The 25897-nt window shown below is 38.8% G+C and overlaps 2 protein-coding genes across 4 annotated transcripts; one reads left to right on the top strand and one right to left on the bottom strand.

The window, feature by feature from the left end:
* Positions 1–3296: 3296 nt before the first annotated feature.
* On the bottom strand, positions 3297–4502 carry LOC138906552 (KNR4/SMI1 homolog). The gene is made up of 3 exons (XM_070195600.1): positions 4254–4502; positions 3963–4154; positions 3297–3896 (listed from the first exon to the last, which is right to left on the bottom strand). The coding sequence occupies exons 1-3, from the start codon at positions 4500–4502 to the stop codon at positions 3297–3299; spliced, it is 1041 nt and encodes a 346-aa protein (XP_070051701.1).
* A 3241-nt stretch (positions 4503–7743) lies between these two features.
* LOC104104522 (protein transport Sec1a) lies at positions 7744–20658 on the top strand. Of its 3 annotated transcripts, XM_009612627.4 has the most exons (22): positions 7746–7930; positions 9508–9566; positions 12398–12479; positions 12857–12935; positions 13303–13353; positions 13467–13563; positions 13681–13713; positions 13987–14115; positions 14393–14581; positions 14667–14750; positions 14827–14925; positions 15008–15078; positions 16084–16180; positions 16677–16802; positions 16899–16994; positions 17828–17944; positions 18032–18109; positions 18809–19017; positions 19198–19288; positions 19384–19473; positions 20019–20120; positions 20229–20658. In XM_009612627.4, the coding sequence occupies exons 1-21, from the start codon at positions 7858–7860 to the stop codon at positions 20070–20072; spliced, it is 2004 nt and encodes a 667-aa protein (XP_009610922.1). In that variant the 5' UTR covers positions 7746–7857; the 3' UTR covers positions 20073–20120; positions 20229–20658. The 3 variants fall into 3 exon arrangements, with proteins under 3 accessions (XP_018629070.1, XP_018629069.1, XP_009610922.1); XM_018773554.3 differs by having other exon boundaries at positions 7744–7930; positions 13467–13713; positions 20236–20658; XM_018773553.3 differs by having other exon boundaries at positions 7745–7930; positions 13467–13713.
* The last annotated feature ends 5239 nt before the right edge of the window (positions 20659–25897 follow it).

Raw genomic sequence — 25897 nt, 5'->3', positions numbered from 1 at the left:
GCCTCTAGAAAATTAAGATCGTACTTTCAGTATCACCCCATATGTGTATTAACCACTTACCCTCTTCATAATATTTTGCATAAAACCGAACTATCAGGCTGATTGGCCAAATGGGTTGTTGAACTCAGTGGGTACGATATCGAGTATCAACCCCATACGGCCATCAAGTCTCAAATTTTAGCAGACTTCGTGGCCGATTTTGCGCCAACCCTCATACCCGAAGTCGAAAAAGAACTCTTATCAAAAGCAGGTACGTCCTCGGGGGTGTGGACCCTTTTTACGGATGGGGCTTCTAACGTAAAGGGGTATGGGCTAGGCATAGTTTTAAAGCTACCCACAGGCAGCACTATTAGGCAATCTGTTAAAACCACCAGGTTGACTAACAACGAGGCCGAGTATGAGGCTATGATTGCAGGTCTCGAACTAGCTTAAAGCTTGGGAGCAGAAGTCATTAAAGCCAAGTGTAACTCTCTGCTGGTGGTAAATCAAGTCAACAAAATCTTCGAAGTTCGAGAAGATAGAATGCAAAGGTATTTGGATAAAGTACATGTCACTTTGCACCATTTCAAACAATGGAATTTACAGCATGTTCCACGAAAGCAAAATAGTGAGGCTGATGCACTTGCGAATTTGGGATCATCAGTCGAGGAGGGTGAATTGAGCTCGAACACTGTCGTTTGACTCTCAATATCCGTGATCGAAGAAGGTCATGCCGAGATAAACTCTACGAGCTTAACCTGGGATTGGAGAAATAAGTATATTGGATATTTAAAGAACAGAAAGCTCCCATCGGACCCCAAAGATTCAAGGGCTCTACGAACCAAAGTTGCTCGATTCACGTTGGCTTCAGATGGAACGCTATACCGAAGGACATTCGATGGGCCATTGGCAGCATGCTTAGGTCCGGGAGATACCGATTATATCCTATGTGAGGTGCACGAGGGTACCTGTGGGAATCACTCCGGTGCCGATTCATTAGTCCGAAAAATAATCAGGGCAAGGTATTATTGGATCGATATGGGCAAAGATGCAAAGGAATTTGTTCGAAAATGCGACAAATGTCAAAGGTTTGCACCAATGATCCATCAACCCGGAGAGCAACTTCACTCAGTCCTATCCCCATGGCCATTTATGAAATGGGGGATGGATATCGCCGGCCCCCTGCCATCGACCCCAGGTAAAGCTAAATTTATTTTATTTATGACTGACTATTTCTCTAAATGGGTTGAAGCACAGGCGTTCAAGAAAGTAAGAGAGAAAGATGTTATAGACTTTATCTGAGATCATATCGTATGTCGATTCGGGATACCCGCCGAGATAGTGTGTGACAATGAAAAATAATTTATCGACAGCAAAGTGATGAAATTCTTCGAAGACCACAAAATAAGAAGGATATTATCAACACCATATCACCCCAGTAGGAACGGACATGCTGAATCAACAAACAAAACTATCATTCAAAACCTAAAGAAGAGGTTGAACGACGCTAAAGAAAAATGGAGAGAAATCCTACCCGAAGTCCTTTGGGCATATCGAGCAATATCAAAATCTGGTATGGGGGAAACCCCGTTCTCCTTAGTGTATGGCTCTGAAGCCTTGATACCAGTCGAAGTCAGCGAACCTAGTGCCAGATTTCGATATGCAATAGAAGAATCAAATAATGAGGCTATGAACACTAGCCTCAAAATGTTGGACGAAAAACGAGAAGCTACTCTCGTCCAATTGGCCGCCCAAAAGCAACGAATCGAAAGATACTATAATCGAAGAACCAAGCTCCGCCATTTTAAGCCTGGGGACTTAGTGCTAAGGAAAGTCACCCTCAATACCCGAAATCCAAACGAAGGAAAACTAGGACCGAACTGGGAAGGACCATATCAGGTTCTCGAAAACGTCGGAAAGGGATCATACAAGCTCGGTATCATAAACGGAAAATAATTATCAAGCAATTGGAATGTATCGCATCTAAAATGATACTACTGCTAAGATATGAAAGCACGCGTTGCTCTCTTTTTCCTTAGACCGGTTTTATCCCAAATGGGTTTTTCGGCAATGTTTTTAATAAGGCAACCATTGATCGTGCAAACTTAGAACAATTCAACAGTATCCGAGGTCTCTTTACGATCGACCTCGAATACTAGGGGGCATTACCCCTCAAACATATCAAGCTCGATGCAAGAAAGTTACTTCATAAACAAACAGGGATCCGATAGGAAAAATTGTAAGAGCCAAATGGTCAAAACAAACCATGCTCATGTAGTTGGCTCGAGCCCTGACACAAAACATGAACACATGTATAATGACTTGCAAAGAAAACTCTTTACCCACAATTTCCCCCTATTTTCGAGATTTATTATGCAAACAGGCTCAAAGGGCCGAATACTACCCCTTAAATCGGGGAGTGCCAACCGAAAATCAACGAAGCCCAAGGGTCTGCATCGACTACAATGCCTACGGGCAACATTACTTCGGGTTCGAAACATTCACTCGACTACTACGCCTACGGGCTACATTACTTCGAGTTCGAAACATTCACTCGACTACTACGCCTATGGGCAACATTACTTCGAGTTCGAAACATTCACTCGACTACTACACCTACGGGCAACATTACTTCGAGTTCGAAACATTCACTCGACTACTACACCTACGGGCTACATTACTTCGAGTTTGAAACATTCACTCGACTACTATTCCTACAGGCAACATTACTTCGGGTTCGAAACATTCACTTGACTACTACGCCTACGGGCTACATTACTTCGAGTTCGAAACATTCACTCGACTACTACGCCTACGGGCTACATAACTTCGAGTTCGAAACATTCACTCGACTACTACGCCTACGGGCTACATAAATTCAAGTTCGACGCATTCACTCGACTACTACGCCTACGGGCTGCATTACTTCGGGTTCGAAACATTCACTCGACTACTACGCCTACGGGCTACATTACTTCGAGTTCGAAATATTCACTCGACTACTATGCCTACGGGCAACATTACTTCGAGTTCGAAACATTCACTCGACTACTACGCCTACGGGCTACATAACTTCTAGTTCGAAACATACACTCGACTACTAAACCTATGGGCTACGAAGTCCGAATTCGACGAAATTGCCTAAATCCTTATGAAAACATTCTCAAGGCATGAATGAAATCTTCACAAAGCAAGAAAGCGGAAGCAAGTCAGTAATAGAAAAAACATACTTGTATATATATACAAAGATTGTTTACATGATTAATTGCAACATAGAAGATTGTTTATATGATTAATTGCAACATAGAAACTAAGGGCTAAGCTTCTGGGTTATCACCGGGAGCGGTCTCTTCTCCACCGGGCTCCTCCCCGTTCTCGGACCCGCTCTTACTACCATCATCATCATCATCATTGTCATCGTCACCATCAGAATCCAAGGCTTCAGCATCAGCTTCGAGTTCTTTGGCCCTTTTTATCTCTTCAACAAGATCAAAACCTCGAGCGTGGATCTCCTCGAGGGTTTCCCTCCGAGATCGACACTTAGCAAGTTCAGCGACCCAGTGTGCTCGAGTGTCGGAAGTATCGGTTGCCTCTCTTGCCTCTATTTGGGCAGCTTCAGCATCGGCCCGATAGACGGCCACGAGTGCATCCACATCAACCTTTGCCTTCTCGGCATCAGATTTGGCCTTGACAAATTCGGAGGCCGACCGAGCTTCGAGCTCCTCTATTCTTCTCGCTTGAACCAGGCCTTTTTCCTTCATTCTTTGAAGTTGGGTTTTGGCCGATGATAACTGGGCTCGAGCAGTTTCTTTCTCTACAGCAAAATGGTCCATAACTTTTTTCCTCTGCAGAGACTCCGCTTTTATCACATCGACCTCCTCACGAAGCTTCCCGATCATCTCAATTTTTTGCTGCAACTATGAGATCGAAAAGTTAGTCATCGTTCCGGTATCAAGCCCATAGGCTATTAAAAGTTTCATTACCTGCTCAGACAGATCGGTCTGATCTCGGTAAGCCTTGGCCAACTCAGCTCGGAGGTGTTCTATTTTCTCTTCCATTTGCCCTAAGAGAAGTATTAGGGAGTTCCTCTCCCCAGTAACAAGTTGAAGGTCGGCCTCATATTGTCGCAGCTCATTTTGGGACCGAGAACATGCTTCTCGATAAACTTCCGCTGCCTGCAAAGAAATAAGAAACGAAGTTAGAAACGAAAAATAAACATAAAGGCAGTACCGATAAATAATTTTAAGGCTTACCTGATTCAAAGCCTACTGCACCCTGTGAAAAAGATCTGATTCATCACTAGTACCGGAAACGTCCTCGATACCGGTAAATAGGTCATTAAAAGGATCCTCTCCATCATGAGGCATGTCTAGATCGAGGGTCCCCAAATCTTGGGCTTCCCGAATCACCCCTGCAGAAAAAGTGGGGAAGATGGGCGAGTCTTCGATTGCTGTTTCCCCAAAGGAATCACTTGGAGCATCCTCCTCGGGTCGAAGGGATTCAAGAGGGGGGCCTTCAGACATATCCCCCACCCGTTGATCCCGATGGGTTGCATCTTCGATCTCCGACAACTCAGGGACTTCGCCCGAATCTTTCTCTGGTATACCCTCAGTTCGAGGCGGAGTTTAATGAAGCATCATCGGTCCAGCTGCCGATGGGGAATCAGTGGTTCTCTTCGTTCGGGCCGCCAGTGCGGACCCATTGTTTTCTTCTTCTTCTTCTTCATCCCTTAGACGCAGAACTGATTCTACGGTCAAAGGAATGGCATTCTTGTTCGGCTTACGAGCCGTCCTCTTCTTCGGTTATGGATCTTCGGGAACGGAGGCTCTTTTCCCTGTATTTTCCCTCACCGACTTTGGAAAGAGGCCAAGGTTTCTTCCTCGATAGACAAGGGCCTCAAAACCGCATCTTTGCCCAAACCAACATATGAAAAATTTTATTAAAATATTTGTAATACTTCTCGTTCGAATTATCAAAGAGTACGAGAAAGGGGTTTACCGTAATTTTGGGCCTCCTACCGACCCTTTGACAAATCATGCCATGAACGCTCGGCGTAGGTGGAGGTCGAAACAAGAGCTCGTACCTAGTTCTTGAGATCGGGAACTGCTCCGGGCATCCAGGGAACCGCTGTATCATGAAAAGAAAAGCATCGATGAGAAAAGAAATGAAGGAGCAAAATAAGAGTAACAACAGGATCACACTTACGTTTCATATTCCACTCCTCGGGAAATGGCATCTTTTCGGTCGGAATCAGGTCCGAAGTCCTTACTCGAACGAACCTGCCCATCCAGCCCTGATCCCTGTCCTCGTCAATGCTCGAGAACAAAGCCTTGGTTGCCCGACGCTGAAGTTTTATTAACCCTCCTCAAAAAAGCCGAGGACGGTACAATCGGATAAGATGGTCGAGGGTGAACGGTATCCCCTCGATTTTGTTCGCAAAACATCGAATCAAGATAACGATCCGCCAAAAAGAAGGATGGACCTGGCCTAGGGTTATTTGGTATAGACGGCAGAAATCAATAAAAACAGAATCGAGAGGACCTAATGTGAAAGGGTAAGTATACACATTCAAAAACCTTTTCACATAAGTGGTGATATCGTCGTCAGAAGTAGAAATTATTATTTCTTTTTTATCCCAATTGCAATCTTTCTTTAGGTGTTTGAGGTGCTTTTCGGTTATCGAATACATATACCTCGATACTGGCTTACATCGATCAGGGATCGATGAGCATTTATCGACCTTGAAATCAGAAGTAAGAACACACGCCCCGGGAATGCACTCCTCAGGCCGTGGTTCCACCGATGTTTTATCGGCGGCACACTGTGAAGATGTAGCCTTCTCTTTCTGAGGAATGGTTTGTGATGTTTTTGACATTTTCGAATTCAAAAGTGAGGAATAGAAGAAGGTGGCAAAAATTTGGTAAAATTGAAGAGGGACTTTTTGCAAAGAGAAATCACAAACTTGCGGGTAAGACAAAGAATACGAAAAGGAACTTGAGAAATTTGGAAGATTGAAGATGTAAAAGTGGTAAATGATAAAAGGAAGGGTTATTTATAGGTTTAAGCGATGGCGGTTCAGTATCAGCGGTGGCGGACCACCGTCTGACATGCATTAAATGCCTTGAAAAGCTAAATCGACGGGACAGCTATCATGTGCGTCATGATCGAGCCCGATGAAAACGCCAGCTCATCATCTGATCGAGCCTTTGAAAAATTATATTGTTTCTCACCACATTCTTCCTGAGAAACGAGGGGACTATCTGTGTGCGGTCGAAATAGATTTCGGCCTTCGTACGTCTGATCGAGTTCGAAAGATTATCGATTGAAGTAAGACCTCGGGATGGATTCCAAAGATGGTGCAAACAAGCTTCGAACCTGAGGGGCCGATTAATGTCGAGTTCGATATCGTCATCAAGCTCGGACCCGAATCGAACTATGATGCAAAATGAAGATATCAAGCTTATGATCCAGAGACCGACCAGCATTGACCCCGAATTAATTCGATAGCTCGAGTCAAAATCGAGCTCAAGCCAAGATCGAAAGTTCGAGTCAGAATCGAGCTCAAGCCAAGATCGAAAGTTCGAGTCAGAATCGAGCTCAAGCCGAGATCGAGAGCTCAAGTCAAGATCGAGCTCGCAGACAGGGGTCGTTGCAATCCCACTAGAGGAAAGAATATTAGCAGGAATTGTGGGAAAGCTGATTTATCATGGGTCTCCCACTGAATATTTATAATTATATTTAAAGCAAGATCCCTACACTATAAAGGGCATGGTTATCATTTCTGTAAGGGCAAGTTTTTTGCTAAGATCGTAATTCAAGCATCATATTCTCCTATAGTAAAGAGTTGTTCTTTCAAGCTTTTTAATCCGATTTCACTTGTTCATTCCATAATCTCATCTTCTTTGCAACCTTGTCTATTTTACGTTATTTGCAACCTATACTCAATTTTCTATTTATCCGTATGATTTGTATTAAGTTACGCCACATATCTTTAGAATTACTACAAATTCAACTCTATCCGTTTTTCGGGTAAACAAAGGTAAAGAATAAAAAGCCAAAACAGAAAAACAGCGAGATTAAGGGAGAGGGATTTTTTTTAATAATCTGGGTATGTCGTATTGAGTTGATGATGCACGATTAGTTGGTTGCCAGTAGCAGTTTGTTGGAGTACCTAACATGCCAAGTCTAAAGTTGTGGGTATCAAATATAAATTACTTACTCATATTCATAGGCTTTTTTTTTTTTAACTTCCAAAAATGAATATGAAAAATGGCCCCAATTTTCACAATTACACTCACCGCATCAATTAAACTCAAAATAACATTTTTAATAGTTTATTATATTTTTACTTAGTACTTAAGTAAATTGAAATCTTCAATTTTACCGTTAATATCAATAAAATATAATCGAAAACTTAATTTTTAGTTGTAAAGAACTTAGAAGTTACTAATCATTATTATTCCAACAAATGAATGATTTGCAAACTACTTCAAGCATTTTGGGGAACAAATTGGATGCCATTGAATAAGGAATATGGAGATTTTGGTATCGAACGAAAATGAAAAGGGAATAACATTATAATAATACTTATTGTGTAAGAAAAGGAAAAGAAGGGAGGAATAAGTAGAAATAAGAGAGAATTGAAGGACGAGAAAGAGAAATTTACAAAGAAACCCACCGTTAGAGTTCTTTGTGCTTCCCCACGAAGTTTTAACGACTCTTTCTTTGAGTCTCCCCTTCAAAAACGCACTCTCCAACAATTTTCTCCCTCCACTTTCTATCTACGTCTCTCTCTTTCTCTCAGAAAACTTCCAATTCAATTCTGTATGTTCGAAAAATTCAGTTAAAATTCATAGAACCGAATTTGCATAGAGAATAATGTCATTTTCAGATTCAGAAACGTCCTCCCATGGCACAGAGTATAAGAATTTCAAGCATGTCAGCCGTGATCGTAAGCACTTATATCGCATTTACTTCAGATTTTTTATTACTCAACACTTGTGAAATCAATGCTCAATTTTTGAGAATTTGCGTTCGTAGCATATTAGCAATCCAACTAGTTTTGATAAAAGACTTTCCGGCCGTTAAAATGCTGATGACAGATATTAGATGCAATGCCTTTTGGTTCTTTTAATAAATCAGTTGCTTTAATGTGATGGTTTTATTTTTTAGGTCGTATAATTGGCATGAGAAAAATTTAGAGCCTGTTACATACTACTTAATTCTTAAGTCATTTATATTTCTTAGAGGTTATTTGATGATATATGATCAAGTGCTTTCTGGATCATCCCAGACCTTATCATTAGTATTAAAAAACTATTGCAATTTAGATGCTAAATAACCCCCCCCCCCCCCCCAACAACCCAAGGAAGCATGGTAGATATTCAGCATTGTGCAGATTTGACATAACTTCTTGGATTTCAAGTAGGAGCTGATGAGTTTTGATTCTTACGTTAGTGCCTTAAATTGAAAAAAATAAGGGAGGGGGGTGGGGGGGGGGGTGTGTATTTGTTGTTAACATGTGGAGGCTTGCACAACTTCTTTCCGTCTCTTTGAAAATTCACCAACTGTACTAAGTGATTGGTTGATTTTGGGTTGCCTTCCTAAATATGTATTAAGCTGAATCTTTAACGTTGATGCACAACGAGTAGCGGAGAGAGAATTAATGTCAAGCAACGCAACACTTCATGAAATCAGTTAGGTCATAAGAGCCATTTTACCCATGTGGTGTACAAGTCTTCTAATAAATGCAGTGTGGAGTTCACCTAGCAGTTGGACTATTGAAAAGTGGAAGAAGAGAGATGCAAACGGGAGACATTAACTAGTGAAATCATCTAACCTTTTGCTCTCATTATTTCAATCCGGCAACAAGAAGTATGTACGAAGAGAAGTCATGTGGAGTAATGAAGTGTAGCCTAAGATTTCTAATTCTATTGCAGCATCAACTTATGTCAATACCACCAGATTACTGATTCTTCCTGATGCATTGAACTATCTCCACCTCTTTATCCCTTGATCTCTTTGGGAGACATTAACTAGTGAAATCATCTAACCTTTTGCTCTCATTATTTCAATCCGGCAACAAGAAGTATGTACGAAGAGAAGTCATGTGGAGTAATGAAGTGTAGCCTAAGATTTCTAATTCTATTGCAGCATCAACTTATGTCAATACCACCAGATTACTGATTCTTCCTGATGCATTGAACTTTCTCCACCTCTTTATCCCTTGATCTCTTTGGGAGACATTAACTAGTGAAATCATCTAACCTTTTGCTCTCATCTTTTCAATCTGGCAACAAGAAATATGTACGAAGAGAAGTCATGTGGAGTAATGAAGTGTAGCCTAAGATTTCTAATTCTATTGCAGCATCGACTTATGTCAATACCACCAGATTACTGATTCTTCCTGATGCATTGAACTTTCTCCACCTCTTTATCCCTTGATCTCTTTGGGTGTGCATGGAGCTTTACACTTCATTAAATGGTTTTATACTAATGCACTGACGTGTTGGTGTATTTTTGTTATAGGACTATTACATGAAATGCTTGGATCTTCAGGTTCAGGAGATTCAAGATCTTCATGGAAGGTATGTTAAAAGGAGGGATTTGTTACATGAAATCAGTTTGTTAAATTTTATCTGTTATCTTTGAAACGATTATATTTTCTTTATATTTTATAGTCTTAAATACTTATTCGCAAATCTTATCTCTTGTTTAGGGAAAGCTATTATTTTGTTATGTTGTGTTGTGAGTCCTACCAGCTTCAATTTTGGTTTACCTTGTGCATGAAGTGCTTCCCAGCTAGTGGGGTTAGGGGGAGAGTGGTGTATACCGTATGCAGCCTTCTCCTTACATTTTTGCAAATAGGTTGTTTCCACTCCTTGAACTGTGAATCAGAGGAGAAACTCTACCATTGTGCCAAGACTCGCTTGCTATGCTGTCAACACAAACTTCTAAAATATGTCCTGTTTACCCATGTTATCAAGTTTTGACATACATGGTTTGTAATAATTTATCTTATCCAATACAACTTGATTAATTTGACATGAATACTCTAACTTGTCATCTGAGTCATTTGACAATTGCTTGATCATGTATCGGAGCAAAGTCTCCTGTTGAGTATGTCAATAGTCAAAGTGTGCATGAGCAATTTGTGTCTGTTGACATACTTTTTATGGTATCAGAGGAATTTCAAAGCTATTACATTACTTCTTATCAAGATTAAGCATCAAGTATATTTAGACGTGTTTTTCTTCATATTGGTCTCAAACTCTTTTAAGCCATTCCTAGATTTGACATTGAATGTGTGAACTTGAAGTATGTGAGAATGCACGGGAGAAAAATCTATTTTTTAACAATGATACAATGAGGCCTATATATAATACATATTCTACTTCTACTACATATGGGACTATGACATATTCTAATCCTACTATATATGGGATTAGGACATATTCTACTCCTACTAGATATGGGACAATGACTATTTACACATAATTATCTAACACTCCCCCTCAAGTCGGTGCATACAAATCATATGTACCGAGCTTGTTACATATGTAACTAATACGAGGACCAGTGAGGGATTTGGTGAAAATATCTGCAAGTTGATCATTCGACATACAAGACCACTAAACTCCTCCTGAGCAACAAAACCATGTGGTTGCTGATAAACAGAACTTGGCCGAAAAGTCACTGGAACACTGCAAAATAGGTTCTAGAACACCACCAGCAAACAGAACTTTTCTGGAAATTACTGTTCACGCCAGAAAAGTGCATTGTTCACGCCGGAAAAAAATTAAAAGTTATCAGAATTTGATGTAATTTATATGGGTAGGCTCGAAATTGCTGGACGAGTAAGTTGTCCTGAAGATGTTTTGTAAAAACGTGGCCGGAATGGCTCACACATGCCGGAAAAATTATTGTAGCTCGTCGGAACCCTAGTTCTGGTGGCGCTTGGAGGCGCATGAGGGACTTTCTGCCGGAGCGACTAACTGGGGGTTTTGTCGCCCGACTTTTCCGAACAAGATGATAGTGTTGGTTTTCGCATAACACTTACCGATGAGGAGATAACACAAATCAATCTTGAGTCGTCAACTGGAAAGATGCACGGTGACCGACTTTTCTATTTCAATGGTATTGGGATTTCTGGGGTTTGGTCGCAGATCTGATGGTGGTACTGGTATATGCGCAGCACCACTGTAGCAGTGATGAACCCTGAGAACAAGATGAAGTTGCCGGAAAATTGCACGGCGACGAGATCTTTCTTCCCGGATGTCGCTGGAATAACGCACAACGATAATTTTCTCACTGAAGCTCTGATACCATGTGAGAATGCACGGGAGAAAAATCTTTTTTTTAACAATGATACAATGAGCTTTATATATAATACATATTCTATTACATATGGGACTAGGACACATTCTACTCCTATATTCTACTCCTACTAGATATGGGATAAGGACTATTTACACATAACTATCTAACAAAGTAAAATAAAAAATAGCATGTAGAGTCATGATTGACCGTCTAATAACATGGGCATGCGTCTTAAGGAAAGGAGACTGCTTATCCGGAGCTTAGATGGCATAGCTTGGCACTTGTTGTTACTGTGTTCTTTGTAATAACCATTGACACTTCTAAATAGATTTACTGTTTAGATATTAAAAAAAAAAAGGGCAATACACAATTGTAAATTTTACAGCAAATACAAAATAATCATTAGATAATCTACGACGTAGAGTTAACACAATACTTCAAAACAATTTTCATACAGAAATATCATTGTATTTTTGCCCACGTTTCAGTTGTCAAATTTTAAACTAGATTACATTGTCTAAACATACTTATAATTTTCAATTACTAATATGGGGGGAAGTTGAGGTATTCAAAAAAAGCATGATCAAACGAATGAGCTTCCCTGTTGTTGCAACATCCTGCTACCTTCAAATAAATACTATTCAAAATATTGCATTGAAATGGGGATTTAGGACTGATGTCTTCAGTGGAGGATTGAGTGAACCAACTAACATTGTTATTTGTTTCTGGTGACAACAATTTGAATTGGAGACAGTAAAGTTTTGAGTTACAGGCTGCACTTGAACTATGCCTTTTGCTGTCATGCTCTAAGACTTTTCTACCCCATGCACAACATTCACTTCCTTGTTGCTAGGTTGATTGAATTCCTTCTCACGTTTATGGTGCTTTGTAAACATCTAATTATATGATGATGCCAATTTATATCTTTTTGACGTATCTGCTCAACGTATATCTTTTCATATCATGATTGTTAGTTAACATTAAAATATAGCTATTTAGCACATGTTCTGTGGAAGACTGTTCTGTTGATTTAAACCTGAGAGCGTGGGGAAATTGCCTTTTTTTGGAACTTATTCTCTGCTGAACTACTTTTATGCAGGTTCTTATCATGGATAAAGTAACAGTAAAAGTAATGTCTTCCACATGCAAAATGGCTGATATCACAGACCAAGGAGTTTCATGTGAGCTCCGCATACAATGAACTTTTTAGTTTGTCTGCGGAATTGTAGTTCTACGTAGTTGACAATCTGCCCTCACAAAATAAATTGTCAAACCCCTTCAACAAACCAAGAATAAATTGCATATCTCAATGAGAAGTGAGTGCTGACTAGTTTCATTAGGTTATGTTTCCGCTTATAAATTTCTATGTAGAAAATAAAATGTTTGTGGCACCACAGAAGTTAAGACTCTGTGATCTCTAGTTCTGTTCAGTCACATAAGTCTTATTGACTTTGTCACCAAACCCTGGTGCAATGAGTCCCAAAGCCCGATGTAGGTTAATCATTAGTTGTTAGTTCTTGAAACTGTCCTGATTCATTATGTGTATTTATTATGACAGTGGTGGAAGATCTTTTTAGAAGAAGGCAACCTTTACCAACAATGGATGCTATTTACTTCATCCAACCGTCAAAGGAGAAGTATGATCTTTTTTTCAACATCCCTTCTCTACATAATCATCTCTGCTTGATTTTGTATACAAAGCATGAGAACTGCGTATTTCCTTCATACATGATCTTTAATGTTCTATTCTTCACCTCCATTGCCCCTTACCTTCAAATTCCTGTATGATTGTACCCATTTCCAAAATTTTATGCTCATCATTTGTGCAGACATAATTTTGAATTTCATATCTTGATTAACCTTTATTGGATAAGAGCAAAGCTGGTTTGCATTTAGAAACATCGGTTCAGTTAATTCAGTGATTCTTGTCGAAAACATCGGGTTCCTTTTCCTTCTGCAGCACTTAATAAAATGAGAACTAACCTTTAAATTTTGAATTTGCAGCGTTGTCATGTTCTTGTCCGATATGTCAGGAAGAGAACCTTTATACAGGAAGTATGTGACAGGATCTCGTTCTCTAGAAAATCAAGTGTACCACACTTTGTTTAATGTAAGTGAATCCTACGGTTCTTGTCATCTTACTTCTATTATTTTCCTATTTTCTTCAGAGCATATGTATACTTCAGTTCCCCAATACCTAAGGACCTGGTTGCCCGCATCAAGAATGACACAAGTGTAATACCCCGTATAGGTGCACTAGGAGAGGTAATAATCATGTGTTTCTGTCTACAATACTGTGTGCATCATGAAATTGATATCTTCACAAGTTTGACTGAATCTTCTTATTCATTTTTTTTCTTTTTCATTTTTTGCACAATGCAGATGAATTTGGAGTACTTCCCAATAGACAGCCAGGTACTTCGGCAAATATTTCGACAAACAATTTCTCGCCTTACTTGGAGCATTTAGTTCAATATCTGTCTATAAACTGGGACATTAGAAGAATTTTACAATTTTGATGAATGAAAAATGATGCAGCATATATGAAATGAACCTGGATCAATAGAAACGGACATAGATGATTCACATAGCCGACCCCAACTAATTTGGAATTGAGTAGTTGATCTGTTGATTGATGTAAGAATTTTGTGGATTGCAACTTTATTAATATGTCAGCTTTTATCACAGGGATTTGTCACTGACCATGAAAGAGCACTTGAAGAGTTGTTTGGTGAAAGTGCTCAAAATTCCCGGCGTACTGATGCTTGCTTGAATGTAATGGCCACAAGAATTGCCACTGTTTTTGCTTCGCTGAAGGTAATTTTAAGCTTCACAAATGTGGTGACTTGCTCTTTCATCTGAAGTTTTATGTAAAATGTACAAACCAAAAGACTACTGGTACTAGCTTTTTATCAGTTTATGTTACCATTATTCTATCAAAAAGAATTTGTTGATAAAGTTGGTACAGTTGTGGCTGCTCTTTAGGAGGTAAAAGATGTTGCATTTTCATATATGCCTTCGAGTTCTGTATATCTTCCACTTACAGTACCCAGTGACCAACTTAGTTTGGCTAAACCTTTGTCTTTACATCCAGGAATTTCCTTTTGTGCGTTATCGAGGTCCCAAGGGACGTGATGGATCAACAACAAATTTCCGTGAATTAGTTCCTGAAAAGCTCGCTACAGCTATATGGAACAATATCACTATGTATCGGTCTAGTATTCCTAATTTTCCGCAGAAAGAGACATGTGAATTACTGATTCTGGACAGATCTGTTGACCAGGTTTTGAATTGATTTTGTTGATAAATATCAGTCAGCCCGGTCTTTTTTCATTATTATTAATATAACGACAAATCTTCTTGTTTAGATTGCTCCTGTGATTCATGAATGGACATATGATGCCATGTGTCATGACCTGCTTGATATGGATGGAAATAAATACGTACATGAGGTACGCATTGCTTCATGTTCTGGATCTCTTATATCAAGATTTTCCTGGTGTTTGATCGAAATGTATCTCACATCAGGTTCCTAGCAAATCAGGTGGTCCACCTGAGAAGAAGGAAGTTCTTTTGGAAGATCAGGATCCTGTTTGGTTGGAGCTACGGCATACTCATATAGCTGATGTAAGTCTTAAGAATTTCCTTATTCCTTTGATGCTTGTGAGTGTCATATGTTACTTCTGCTCCTAACTAAAGACTCTATCAGGCTAGTGAACGACTCCACGATAGGTTTACAAACTTCGTTTCTAAGAACAAAGCAGCACAGATGGAGCAGAGGTTGGTGTTTTAGCTGTAAATGATAAAATTTTATTCCTTTGGTAAATTTGTGAAGACCTGTAACATAATAATTATAGTACGTACTGTGCTTCATGTCTGTGGATGATGCAGCATTCAGTAACTTGTAGTAAGTTCAGCATGAGATGTTGTTCTGAGTCTTATAAGTATCAAGAGGTTGAGGGACTCTGCCAAGTTTCTCAATCTGAAAAGTAGCTTATTTCAGCAGTTTCTTATTTTCATATTTTGCTGATTATCATGTTATGTGCCTGAAACCTTTGACTATATGCTATCATGATATTTCTCATGTTATTATGGACCAATAATTTTAAGAAGTGCATAGCATCAAATAATCATTCACCACTGAATCTATGCATGGTATAATTCTAAGGTAACACTCATTTCTTAGGGCCGTTTGGTACGCAGACTAAATTATTCTGGGATTATAATCTTATCTCACCTGGAAGGTCGGATAATATAATCCCAAGTTTGATGGGATAAGGTAGGATAAGGTGGGATATCCTGTACTAAGACTGAGGATTATAAATTTAATCCCACACTTTATCCACCTTATCCCACGTACCAAACGACCCCGGGTTTTGTCTGTTAACTGGCAGATAACAAGCATGGAAAACTTGTCTGATCCGAGAGCCATTGACGACAGAGGCTTGAGCTTCAAAATATAGCTTTTGCTTTTCATACACATCTTTTAGGTAGCACATTAGTTGTTTACTTTATTTCAGAAACAGTTGCACTCTATATGTGTGTGTACTTTTGGGGAAAAAAATCTTTTGAGGTATTTATTTTACTTGTAAATTCAACTGGAATAATTGGAATGCAGTGAAGAGGCCAAGTAATTAATCTAGAGCGTCTTATAATTGTTTTAATTGTGACCAATTGATCATAGCTGTGATTTATTAGCTATATAGATGAGTAGATGTACAAAATTTTATTCATGAAACTTCCATTTTTCTGATAATCACTCAACTCGAATCTACTTTTACATAGAGATGGAGGTGAATTATCTACACGGGACTTGCAGAAGATGGTCCAAGCTTTGCCACAGTATAATGAACAAAAGGAGAGACTCTCTATCCATGTTGAGGTTTGTTCCTTCGTACTGGATCCATGTGCAAACTTCTTCCTCTCTTTCAAAGAGCAAACTTAACCATTTTCGTCCTTTTTCACAACTAGTAATTATGGAGTAACACTTAATAATTCTAAATGCAAGTAACTCGTACTTGAATAGAGGTCGACTGTAAGAAATTACCATTGACGTACTTTTGGATGTACAACTCTTAGGAGCTAGTTTCATCGGTTTAGGTTTGTATTCTAACTTTGTATAATCCCCAACAACACACCAGCTACTTCCCGACTCCATCGGCAGTAAACTAGAGCTTATGAGGATGGTCATATCTTATTTGAATACAAAATCTACTGAGGTGTTTAAGAGACATAATAGCCTCAATGTCATAGGTCTTACCAATGTTGAAGTCCGTATAGATATTCTTTGTTTATTTAGGACCAACTGAATTTTGACTATGTGATGAACCTTGCCTGCAATAAAATGCTGAAGTTTATTTCATTGCTTGATTGGTCAGATTGCAGGTGAGCTTAATAAAGTTATCCGAGAAATGGGTCTTCGGGAACTTGGACAGCTAGAGCAGGATCTTGTCTTTGGCGATGCAGGAACGAAGGAAATTATCCATTTTCTAAGGACGAAGCAGGTGATAATGTTTATGCTGACTCAGAATACAAGTATTCAAACTCATTGTAATTTCCACTTCCAAGCATGGTCTTTGTAATAACTTCACAGCATGTAGGATACTGCAGGTGAAAATAAGTTGCGTTTGATGATGATTTATGCATCTGTTTATCCAGAAAAATTTGAGGGTGACAAAGCAGCAAAATTGATGCAGGTATTTCATGCATGCTTATTTTTTGAAACAGTCTGATTCCCGTCTCTAGCCTATCATTGAACTTTTGTGCAAACGATCTAATGGTGGATTTGCATGCCTGTATTATATGGACACGTAATAAAACAATTGGAGATTAGCAGTTCCTGCTGTTGCTTTAAGGGAAGAAAGAATCTTCTGAAGAGAAGTGTAATAGTTTCGGTAATCCATTGAGAAAGATGATGCCCAGAAATAACTAAAGAAGCCATAAGTATCGGAAGAATATGAAATAGGGCATCACAAACAACAAATTTTTCCAAGTTAAAAATGTTGGGATTTCTACGCAGTGTTCCAAATAATACCAAAAAAAAAAGATGTTCCTATGAGCAATAATGCAGTCGGCTTAAGAGAGATCAGGTTTCTGTTTTGACCTTTCACATAGTTTTTTCAATCAGATTACACTTATAATGTGTCTGAATGTAGTTTAGGAATTGTGAAAAGAGTATGTCCAAAAAAAAGTTCTAATTTATGGAACAATTTTACCATGTGACTTTTAGATCAATGCTCTCAGGGATTTCCTGGCCTCCTTGGATAATATTTTGAGAATGAACCATTTGAGAAAAAAGTTCTCAACCAGATGTTTTTATGCCATAAGAAAATATGGTTGGTCAAGTTACATTTTCATGCACAAGGGTAATTCATCTGTCATCCATTTATCCATTTTCTAGTCCTAGAATCAACTTTTAAAGTTATTCATTGTCTCAAATGCATGGATATACTTTGTATTGGTTCATCTATACTGCAAATTGAAGCTAAGGAACCTTGGAAAGTTTTAATATAGATACTTTTTTTCTTAGTTAGCAAAACTGTCACCTGAGGATATGAAGGCGGTGAAAAATATGAGAATGCTGGAGGGTTCAGAAAAACGGAAGGCGTCAAGTGGAAGCTTCTCCCTGAAGTTTGATTCACAAAAGGTAAACATTAAAACTTACCTGGAGACTTCAGCTCATTATGCCAAAATGAGACCTGACAGTTGCTAGATTTTGTTGCTTGCATATTAGAAAGGGAAAGCAGCTAGACAGGATCGAACTGGAGAGGAAGAAACATGGCAGTTATTCCGTTTTTATCCCGTGATAGAGGTTCGTTATAAGACTTCCTAATCCTCCTTGAATGTAATTTTGCAGAAGTAAACTGACAAGATATTTTCATCTTTAGTTTAGTGCTGTGAGATTGTTAGTGTAAGAGTGTTGCAGTTTCTGCTGGCAGCCATGATTATATCTTGATTAAGTTGACTTTTAGTGTTGGAATAGGAAACTAATGGTCGACTTGCAACCAGATAGGTGTTAACTTCAAATTTCTACATGAACTGTAGGATTTACGTCCTAATTGACTGACTTAATCCACTGAACAACCTAGCACTGAGAATATTAGAGGATAATTTGACTGGAAGATCTTATTTATGCGCCACATAGAAGATACCCTCCCAGTACTTTATTAAAAATGGAATTTGCTTAAGGACCAATTTACCTTCTTATCACTGGAGGGTTCTAAATTATATTCCAGAAACTTCCATACTTGGAATCGCAGGGTACAATTGACCTTGCCTCTCTTATTGGAACTCTATTTTAGAGTTTGGGGGCTACAATGCTTAGAAAGCAGACATGATGCTTTCACAAAAGATGCTTCTTTAAACTGCCATTGTGTGACAGCGGATACATTCAGCTTCCATTAGTTTCCAGACTTTCTGAATGCTTTAACGTTTAATCAAATAGCTCTTCAAATGGCTTTGCTCATACTTCATACTTACTAAATCATATAACCAATCCTGCTTCTTTCAGGAGTTGGTTGAGAAAATGTGTAAAGGTGACTTGCCAAAAGATGATTATCAATGCATGAACAGTCCTCAACCAGCTACTCGTGAGGTCAATGGATCTTCTGTAAGGAATGCCCCACCAAAGACTGCTGAATCTACTAATCCACGCTCAGTGAGATCAAGAAGGACGCCAAATTGGGCACGTTCTCGTACTTCTGACGATGGATATTCAAGGTTTCCCCGTGGAATATCATCTTTAATAGATTTTTTTTTATCCTTGAAGATCCAGACCTCCTTGATTTCATTATGAAGATATTGTCACTTTTCAGAAACACAAGTACCATATTTATTCATTCAATTCTTCATTATGCTTTCCCTCACCTTGTCTTATGCCTTTGTTGGAATTTTTTCTAGCGACTCTAATCTCAGAAGTTTTTCAACTGATTTTAAGAACATGGGACAGCGGATATTTGTTTTCATTATCGGTGGTGCAACTCGATCTGAGGTAAACCCTTAAATTGTAATTTCCATCCACTGGCTTTCCACCTAGGGAAGGCTTAGGCCTCTGAAATGGTATATTGTTGATATTCTTCTATGCAGCTTAGGGTTTGTCACAAACTTACATCAAAGTTAAGGAGGGAAGTGGTCCTTGGCACAACTAGTCTAGATGATCCACCTCAGTACATCACGGTAATATTACTTCATCCAGGAGTTTTTTTGTGACGTGCCTTTTGATTTTCTAAGAATTCTCACAATCTTCCTCTCTAGAAAAAAGATGTATGAATAACTCTTTTACACGCTTGCAAAACATTCATCCTAAAATGATCAATCTTGGCATCAGTCATTCAGAGACTTCAGGTTTTTCAAGATAAAACTCCAAGATTCATGAGTTAAAATTTAAGTTTTACATAAGATGAGTTGATTCATGCCAGATGAACCACTTCAAGTTTTGCCGCATGTGAATATTGGATTTACTAAAAAGTTTGTTTACAAAGGTATACAAGCAAAGCTATTTATTAAAAAAAACGTCTGTTTATGATGGCATACAAGCGAAGTTATCCATTAATCTCCGATAGGCCTTCTCCTCATTTCAACATCCAAATTGTTGAAACTGCAATCTGATGATGAAGCAGCTTTCCAGGCTATAGAGCTATAAGATTTGCCAAAATTAGGAACTATTAGTCAAGTGAAATATATCCTTAGTCTGAACTCATTCTTCTCATCTTGTTTTACAGAAACTGAAATTGCTATCAGAGAAAGAACTTTCAGTAGATAGCCTCAGAATTTAATATGGTATTTGGGATTTGTAGACTACATTATTGGTTGACACCCGAAAGGTCAGTGAGAAAGCTAAACTAATTGTTGTTTAATGGTTTCTTCTCCTTTTTCTTCCATTTGAAGAAACTACTGGAACCCTGCCCTCAAACAACTTCTTTATATTTTAGGGTGCAGGGTGCAATATATACTTAAGGAGCACATTGTTGTTTTTTGATGCTTTTTTTATTGGTTTTGCGGGAAGAACTTGATTCATTGCAAAGGCAGATCAATTTTAAAGAAGGCTTCATGATACTGGAATTTACATATGGCAGTATACTAATCTTGCAGCTTAGGTAGAAGAACCATCTTTGGAATTAGAAGATGATATAGAAACTTCCTTCCAACATTCATGAGGCAGTGAAGGAGTTTGAATGCAACTTAGTTTTTTTGTTTTAAACTTCAAGCACAAGCAGGATTGCACTCTTGAATTTTGTAATTGTACTAAATTTAGTTGGTCAAGTTTGTCTCAAGGCATGTGTTTAAGGAAGAAGATTACTTGTATCTGTTTCTTTTATGAATTTTCTGTTTCAATACACTGTCTTTAATGCCTTTGGTCGATGATTGGTTCAACTGGTACCTTCTCAGGTGATCGAACTTAAATTCAATTTGCGTGCCACAATTTTTTAGTTATACAATCCTAACATTACACCTAATACCAATTACATGCTATATAGATAAAGAGTACTGTGTGAAACTTATCTATTCCTGGTTTAATATCTTTACGTAATATAAAGTATTTATAAGTTATAACTTTAACAATTTTTTCCGTCCATATGATATCACAAATAATTAGTGTATAGGTCAAAATCTGCCCTAAAATATTTAGGGTAATGCAGCATTAAGGAAAGAATCAGTCGAGGTCGGCCAGGGAACAACGAGGTTCGTGGTAAAGATGGCAACAATGGCCGAGTGTAAGGCCCCGGAAATTTTTTCTAACGATTTAATATTTTAAAGTACGCCAACGGTATTTGGGAATAACATGTTAGAGCATTAAAGGAGACCCATGGGATAGAACCACATTATTTCGAAATGAAACGTATATGTTTAAGGTGTGTTGAAACATACTAAGGTGTTTTGTGAATAGAAAGAATTCGTGTGGAACAAGTAGGATACATTAAGTGGAAAAGATATCTCAATTCGCACAAGACCCTACTTCAAACGTATACTGCTACCAAAGTATAACGACTTATGAGGTGATCTACCTATAAAATTAAAGCCCTTTGAGTCGAGTTTCTAACGCTTCAAACCGTTTGTCATTCGGACATTCCTACAAGAAGTTATGATCAAATAACCAAAGGCTGGCGGAGGAGCCTGCGGATGCGAAGCATCTGAAGCCGCGTCCGAAAGAGAGGCTGGCAGTGAAGTGCTGCCATAGCGTCCAGGTCCGCATCCGAGCTTCAAAGAGGAGTGAAGTGGGGATGCGAAGAATCCAGGGCCGCATCCGAAACCCAGAAATCTGGGCCTATAAATACAAGGTCGGGGAAGGGGGATATTTTGAGTATTTGGGGGTTAGGGTTCTTGAGGTGAAGGGACGATTTTGAGCTCAAATCAAGTCCAATCAATCAAGGTAAGTTGTTAATGATGTTTTGGGTTGATTATTACTCAATATACATGAGTTCTAACATCATTCTTACATCCAAATACAAGATTTCATCATCAAATCCTCAAGAACACAAAAATCACCAAAGTTGTGATTTTTCAAGATTGAGCTACTAGAGGTAATTTCAATGCTTCAAACTCGTTTAATATGAGTAGTTAGAACTATTTGAAGCATTTGTTGCAAGTTTTAATGGTTGAAAGATTGGATTATAAAAATCTAGTTCATGACATGAATAGTACTTTTGAGAAAATAAGAGAGAAGGTGAATGGTAATCTTGGCGATGAAATTTATGAATACATTGAACCTATGTGATTTGTTACTAATATTGGTCTCATTGGATGTTGTTATTGTAGATTGAAGTTGATTAGTGTAGTGCATCGTTGTAGTATCATTAAGGGAAGAATTTGAGGTATGTTGGTTAAACCCTTCTTTAAGAATTGAAATTCCCAATATCCTTGTAAGTTCCGAGATGTTGATTATAAATGGAGTATTCCGATAAGTTTTGTGACGAAGATATATGTTCAATTCGTGTTTCAAATGATCTTATCATATTGCATTATAAATTGAGGATGTGTCCCAAACTATGGATAATGTATCCACATGTTATAATTTCTAGTCGTGATTTATGTGAAAGTTATTATGCCAAGTTGTGTAGAGATTGTGACTGTGATACACCTCCACCCGCATATATTGGGGTGAGGCGGCATGACCGCTTTGTGTGGGGATTATGGTATAGAGATTGTGACTGTGATACACCTCCACCCGCATACTTTGGGGTGAGGCGGCATAACCGCTTTGTGTGGAGATTATGGTATAGAGATTGTGACTGTGATACACCTTCACCCGCATATATATTGGGGTGAGGCGGTATGATCGCTTTGTGTAGGGATTATGGTATTGTGGGACTGCACCTCCACCCGCTAACATTGGGGTGAGACGGTACGACCACTTTGTGTATAGTTTTGGTATTGTTGTGGCACCACCACCCGCATACATTGGGGTGAGTCGGCATAGCCGTTTTGTGTTGGTATTGGTATCGTTGATGTATTTCCACCCGCATACATTGGGGTGAGGCGGCATAGCCGATTTGTATTGGTATTGGTATCGTTGATGCATATCCACCCTCATACATTGTGGTGAGGCGGCATAGTCGCCTTGTGTAAGTTCTTAGTACTGTGGTTATATATCCACCCGCATACATTGGGGTGAGGCGGCAGGGCCACTTAATTAGAGTTGTGGTATTGTATGTACACCTCCATCTACATACATCGGGTGAGGTGGCAGGGCCGCTTTGTGTGAAGATGGTTACATAGGATCTCATCTTAAATCCTATAAATGTTGTTGATAGCTTTTAATAAGCTTGCTATGGTTGAGATAGTTTTCTACATTATTCTATTATCGCAGTGGTTCATCATAATTATCTTGTATTTCTAAATTCTTAAATTAGTGTTTAGTTTTCATACTAGTACTATTCGACGGTATTCCTTTTTTCGGGGGCGCTGTATCTTTAAATGGATGCAGGTGGTTCCACAGCAGGAGACATTGATCAGTGATAGCAGTACACCTTCTTCCCAGCTGACTTGGTGAGCCCCACTTCATTCCGAGGTCATGAATCCTTTGTTCTTTGTGTATTTTGTTTGGGGTATAGTCGAGGCCTTGTTGTCGGCATTATCATTGTACTCTTCTTTATCTATAGAGGCTCTGTAGACATAGTGTGGGTTGTGTATTGGTGCTGGGGAAGACAAAATATGTTATGTTGTGGTTGTATTACTTGTCCATTGAGACTTTAAAAATGATGAAGCTATTGGAAATGAATTGCTATTGTAGACGTGAACACCATTTTGTCTAATTAATGAAAATAGGTATTATCTCCATTTGTGGATGAGTTTGGGTAGAATGAAATCTAACAGGCTTGCTCAGTCGGGTTCACTCGGTTGAGCGCCGGTCGCACTCCTCGGTTTTGGGGCGTGACAAACTTGGTATCAGAGCCTAAGGTTTTAAAGTGTCCTAGGATGTCTCGGAGCCGTGTCTAGTAGAGTCCTTATTATCGGTGTGTTGTCGACCACATCTATAATTAGGATGTTATATGGGTATTTAGGAATAATACCCTTCTTTGATATTCTGAATCATGCGATGAAACTGGTTGTGAAATTGTTCTTCCTCTAACTCATACGTTGAAGTTCAAGGTAAGTTTAAATGCTCTTTTGGTTTATTCCATGTAATGTTGTCATGTGACTTGACGAATGGGTAAAGGTCTGAATATTAAACAGATGGCACATGTATCATGTTGAATGAATGGTATGGCCATATGAGACAAGTATATATTACTATGAGCATACTTTATATGAGAAGATTGCTAGAAGTGATTACCCACCTCCAGAGAGGCATTGACGTGATAAATGAGACCTAAGCTTAACTAGTACATGTGAATAGTGTGGGAACCATGCGTATGATTCTAAGATGTAAATTTGTTACATAGGCACGTGATATATGAAAGGCATGGCCTGGAGAGTAATGATAAATGTGTAGTTCTCTCACGGGAGACAAGAAGTTATGAAAGGAGAGTTAAGTGAACCCACAATGAGAAGACCCTAGAATTATGAATATTATAAAAATCCCAGGAATGTGCGAAGTGGTGTTACACTCCAAAAAGAATATTGACACGAGGGATTTGGATCCAAGGCATGTGTGGCTGAATAAGAGTAAAGAACTTATGAGGTTAATACCATGGGGACTTAAATCTCCCTAATAGTCAATCATATACAAGAGGACTAGAGATATGAAACATGTGTCCGTCAAATTGCTAAATTCAAGACTGATGTCGAAATGTGAAACATTCACCCCAAGTGGGGAGGAAAGGACCATGCTGAGGCTACTTAAGTGCAATAAAACGAGAGTAGGGCCATGTAGCTATGATGTTTGGATATTTTGTTGAAGACATGTGTAGTCTAGAAAAGTGGTAAGGGATAACGTGATTCTCTGAAAGGAAATGCAAAAGATAAACCACTAGTACAAAAATAATGTGGAAGGTTAGGAAATGTAAATTCTTTGTACGTGGCAATATACATGACAAGGTCAACGACACTAGAAACTAAGAGTAAGGTTTGCAAAAGTGTTTTATACTTGTTAAAGAGTCAGGAACAATTGAAAGATTTGTTAGAAAAGGGTTTCATCTGACCTAGTGTGTCACCTTGGGGCGCACATGTTCTCTTTGTAAGAAAGAAGGATGGGTCACTACGTATGTGTATTGACTATCGACAGCTTAATAAAGTAACAATCAAAAATAAGTACCCACTACCAAGGATAGATGACTTGCTTGACCAATTGCAAGGTGCTAAGTATTTCTCCAAAATTGATTTACAATCCGGGTATCACCAATTGAAGATCAGGGAGCGGGATATTTCGAAAACAGCTTTTAGGACCCGGTATGGGCATTTTGAATTTCTGGTGATGTCTTTTGGGCTAACAAATACCCCAGCAGCCTTCATGGATCTTATGAATCGAATTTTTAAGCCATTCCTCGACTCTTTTGTGTTAGTGTTTATTGACGATATTCTTATATATTCACAAAGTCGAGAAGATCATGCCGATCATCTTAGGGTAGTTTTGCAAACCCTGCAGCAGCACCAGTTATATGCAAAGTTTTCAAAGTGTGAATTTTGGCTTGAATCGGTTATATTCTTGGGTCATGTAGTCTCTAGTGAGGGAATTAAGGTTGATCCTCAGAAAATTTCAGCGGTGAAAAATTGGCCGAGGCCAACAACTCCAACAGAGATTCACAGTTTCTTAGGCTTTGCTGAGTATTACAGAAAGTTTGTGGAGGGGTTTTCTACTCTTGCCTCTCCATTGACTAAATTGACGTAGAAGGCAATTAAGTTCCAATGGTCAGATGCTTGTGAAAAGAGTTTCCAAGTATTGAAAGCAAGATTGACTACGGCACCGGTGTTGACTCTACCAGAGGGTATAGATGGAATTGTGGTATATTGTGATGCTTCAAAAATCGGGCTTGGGTGTGTATTAATGCAACATGGAAAGGTGATAGCTTATGCTTCTAGGCAATTAAAGAATCATGAAAAGAACTATCCAACACATGATTTAGAACTTGCGACGGTGGTATTTGCATTGAAAATTTGGCATCATTATTTATATGGGGTCCATGTGGATATATTCACGGACCATAAGAGCCTTCAATATATT

This window comes from Nicotiana tomentosiformis, chromosome 1 (genome assembly GCF_000390325.3).
Source record: "Nicotiana tomentosiformis chromosome 1, ASM39032v3, whole genome shotgun sequence".
NCBI classification, from domain to species: domain Eukaryota; kingdom Viridiplantae; phylum Streptophyta; class Magnoliopsida; order Solanales; family Solanaceae; genus Nicotiana; species Nicotiana tomentosiformis.
The sequence above is the reverse complement of the archived record's forward strand: the minus strand, read 5'-3'. Positions and strand labels throughout refer to the sequence as shown.